Raw genomic sequence first — 2823 nt, forward strand, 5'->3', positions numbered from 1 at the left:
AATCTCTGTTTTACGATGTAAAATAAGAATTATGGTTCTTAGAGGAAAAATGCACACCATAAGTATCTACTCATATGAAAATAATAGTTCAAGTATACCTGGAAACTTTTCATTTAAATGCATTGAACCATTTTCTAGAAATTTCAATATACATTGTATATATTTGTGTCCTTATTAGTGCATAGATTTTGTTTTTCATTGTCATATTTTTATATATTAATATAAATATTGTTACTCTTTCATATATTCAGGAATTCTAAAATTTCTTTGTATCTTTACCACTTTCAGGCATCAATGCTCAACATTTGCCAGCAATGCCTTAACACTTCAACCTGTGTATTATACCCATTTCACAGATCAAAAGAGTTTTGCCAAACCATTTAGATAATGCTTTCCTAAACTCAGGAAAGAAACCAAATGATTTCCCCGAATTATCATGTAATCTTAATGGGTCCACAATCGCCTCACCCATACCCAACCTCCATCCCATTTCTCATTATGGCACCTACCCTAGTGTTGTCATGGTGACGATGGTATACCAGAATGCTGCAGGGATGCTGGTGAACTTGCTGGCCGAAGACCCCTTCTCTGCGTAGAACATAACTGTAGCGAAGATGATGATAGCCATGGTGAGCGAGAAAAGCAAGAAGCCCAATTCTGAGGCACAACTCTTCAGTGTGTACCCCAGGATGCGCAGGCCTTGAGAGTGGCGGGAAAATTTAAAGATCCTGAACACCCGGAAGACTCGGAGCGTGACAAAGGCTCCGCTCACGTCCTCATTGTCTGTCATCACCAGCCCAATGTAATAAGGCAGGATGGCCACCACGTCGATGATACTCATGACACTACGCACAAAACGGTAACGACTAGGCGCTGCAGCCAGGCGAAGCAAATACTCAACTGTGAAGATCATGACGCAGGCCGTGTCCAAGCAGAAGAAGGCCACCGCATACCGCTCTCCACAGGGCAGTTCTTTAATGTGACCTGGGCTTGATCCGCAGGGCACTGTTTCCACCACATTCGCGATGACAGAGACGGCAATGAAAAACCCCGTGACATAGTAGAACACCAGGGCCATCGTGCTGGTGTGGGGGTTCTCGAAGGCCCGCCAGACCCTCTGCCTTGCAGTCATGGTGGGCAAGGCGCTCTCTCCAGTGGTGTCGGTATCCGCGTCGTCCTGTAGGCGCTCGGCGTTCTCCCGCCTGCGATCCTTGTACTCCTCGTAACAGCAGTCGCCGATGATTTCCGGGATGAGGCCAAAGAAGGCCAGTTCTTCATCGTAAGCAGAGATGCACTCGTGGCGAGGATAGTGGAGCTTCCCAGTGCGGTAGAAATTCAGGATGTGGCGGAAGATGTCTGGGTCACGGTCAAAGAAATACTGCTGAGTCTCTGGGTGGTAGAAAAAGTCCCTCTCAGAACTGCCCAGTAGAGTGTCTGGGTAACGTTCCAGGGTGTCCTGCCACGTCTGGAAGCGGGTTCCACTCACATTCAGCACAATGAGAGCATCTTGGGTCCTTTTCCTCTCCTGCCTCGGGGGAGCCGGCATAGGCCCCGAGGCCACAGGCATCCACCCGATGGCCGCTGCCCTTGCAAAAGGCAGCCACGCTGCTACCCCCGCCGCCATGGCTCCTTGAAGTGGAAGGAAGAAGGGTGACGAGGCGTCTACAATGGGTCAACCGAAGCAGCCACAACTCACCCACTTCCTCCAGTCAAGCAAAGTACTAGTGAGAAACGTGGTCCAGAGGTGTCACTCTTATTCCGAAATAGGGCTTCTGGTAAAGTCACAGTTCTCAGAAGGGCAAGTTTCCCTCCAAGACAGGTGTTTGGAGTAATGACAACAAAATACAACGTCTTAACAATCGCCCCCAACAGAACCTAGCCAAACCGCTTCCAGCAGGTGGGCCAGGCCACCCTCTGGCACAAATAAGCACACAGGTGCAGTCGTTTCTTCAAACAGGTGTCTTTGATTTCTCCCCTGGCACAGTCTGGTTAATATGGGGTCAGTATGTGGAGTGTAGGATAGAGAAGACGAACGAGAGTCACCCAATAGAATTATTTCGACGAATTAGGGAATCCTTCCACCTACCCTTCTCACTCTTTCAAACCTTCCTTTCCAAGTAGCCCTTCCCGCCAAAGGAGTCTCAACAAGGCGACCTGTTGTTGTAGCTCAGGAGATACGGTCACAGCCGCTGCCCCACGTCTCTCTTTGGGGGTCCAGCTGCTGCTGCCTCTACTCCTCGGGCTGTATTTGCAGAGATGGAGGTGATGTGCAGTGGGTACGGTGGGGGGCGTTAATACAGATCCTCCTCCCCCACGTCTACAAACACCCTCTGTGTCTGCCAAAAGCGTTCGCCCAGTCGCCCCTTCACTCTCTTTTCAAGTTCAGCTCAGGTGCAGTGTGACAGTTACAGAGCCCAGGAGCTGGCAGCCGCCGCCGCCGTGGCGGCAGCAGCATCTGCTTCCGCGCAGAACGCGCCGCGCCCGCAGTACATACCTGGCCAAGCGCGCGCCGGGGCTGAGTTGCATAGAGACTTTCTCCTCGCCGTGCACCCGGAAAGGGAAGAGCAGAGAAAGCAGCTCGCGAGCAGCCGAATCCGATGCGCCGAGGGAGCATAAATAAAGCTCAAGCGAGCTCTTCTCCCCCTTCCCCCATCCCTCCGTTCCTCCCTCCTCCTTTTCACCTTCCAAAAGCCAGGCGCAGGCGAGCAGAGCAGCAGCAACAAGTTCAAAAGGTGCGGGGGAGGCGAGAACGGAGGGGACTCGCTCCTGCCAACTTACTGCGGGGCCACTGTCGCGGGGACCTGGCCAGCGCGGTGCGGGGCG

The 2823-nt window shown here is 51.7% G+C and overlaps 1 protein-coding gene and 1 long non-coding RNA gene across 2 annotated transcripts in view; both read right to left on the reverse strand.

The window, feature by feature from the left end:
• Positions 1–2591, reverse strand: part of KCND2 (potassium channel, voltage gated Shal related subfamily D, member 2) — a 510562-nt gene extending 507971 nt beyond the window's left edge. Inside the window, exon 1 of the mRNA XM_011995982.1 lies at positions 510–2591. Coding sequence (XP_011851372.1) covers positions 510–1624 — 1115 coding nt within the window. The 5' untranslated portion in view covers positions 1625–2591. The remainder of the gene's footprint in view (positions 1–509) is intronic.
• LOC105550902 lies at positions 1764–2618 on the reverse strand. Its single transcript, XR_001007798.1, has one exon. It is a non-coding gene; the product is annotated as an uncharacterized LOC105550902 (long non-coding RNA).
• Positions 2619–2823: the final 205 nt, after the last annotated feature.

This window comes from Mandrillus leucophaeus, unplaced genomic scaffold (assembly GCF_000951045.1).
Source record: "Mandrillus leucophaeus isolate KB7577 unplaced genomic scaffold, Mleu.le_1.0 Scaffold5, whole genome shotgun sequence".
NCBI lineage: Eukaryota > Metazoa > Chordata > Mammalia > Primates > Cercopithecidae > Mandrillus > Mandrillus leucophaeus.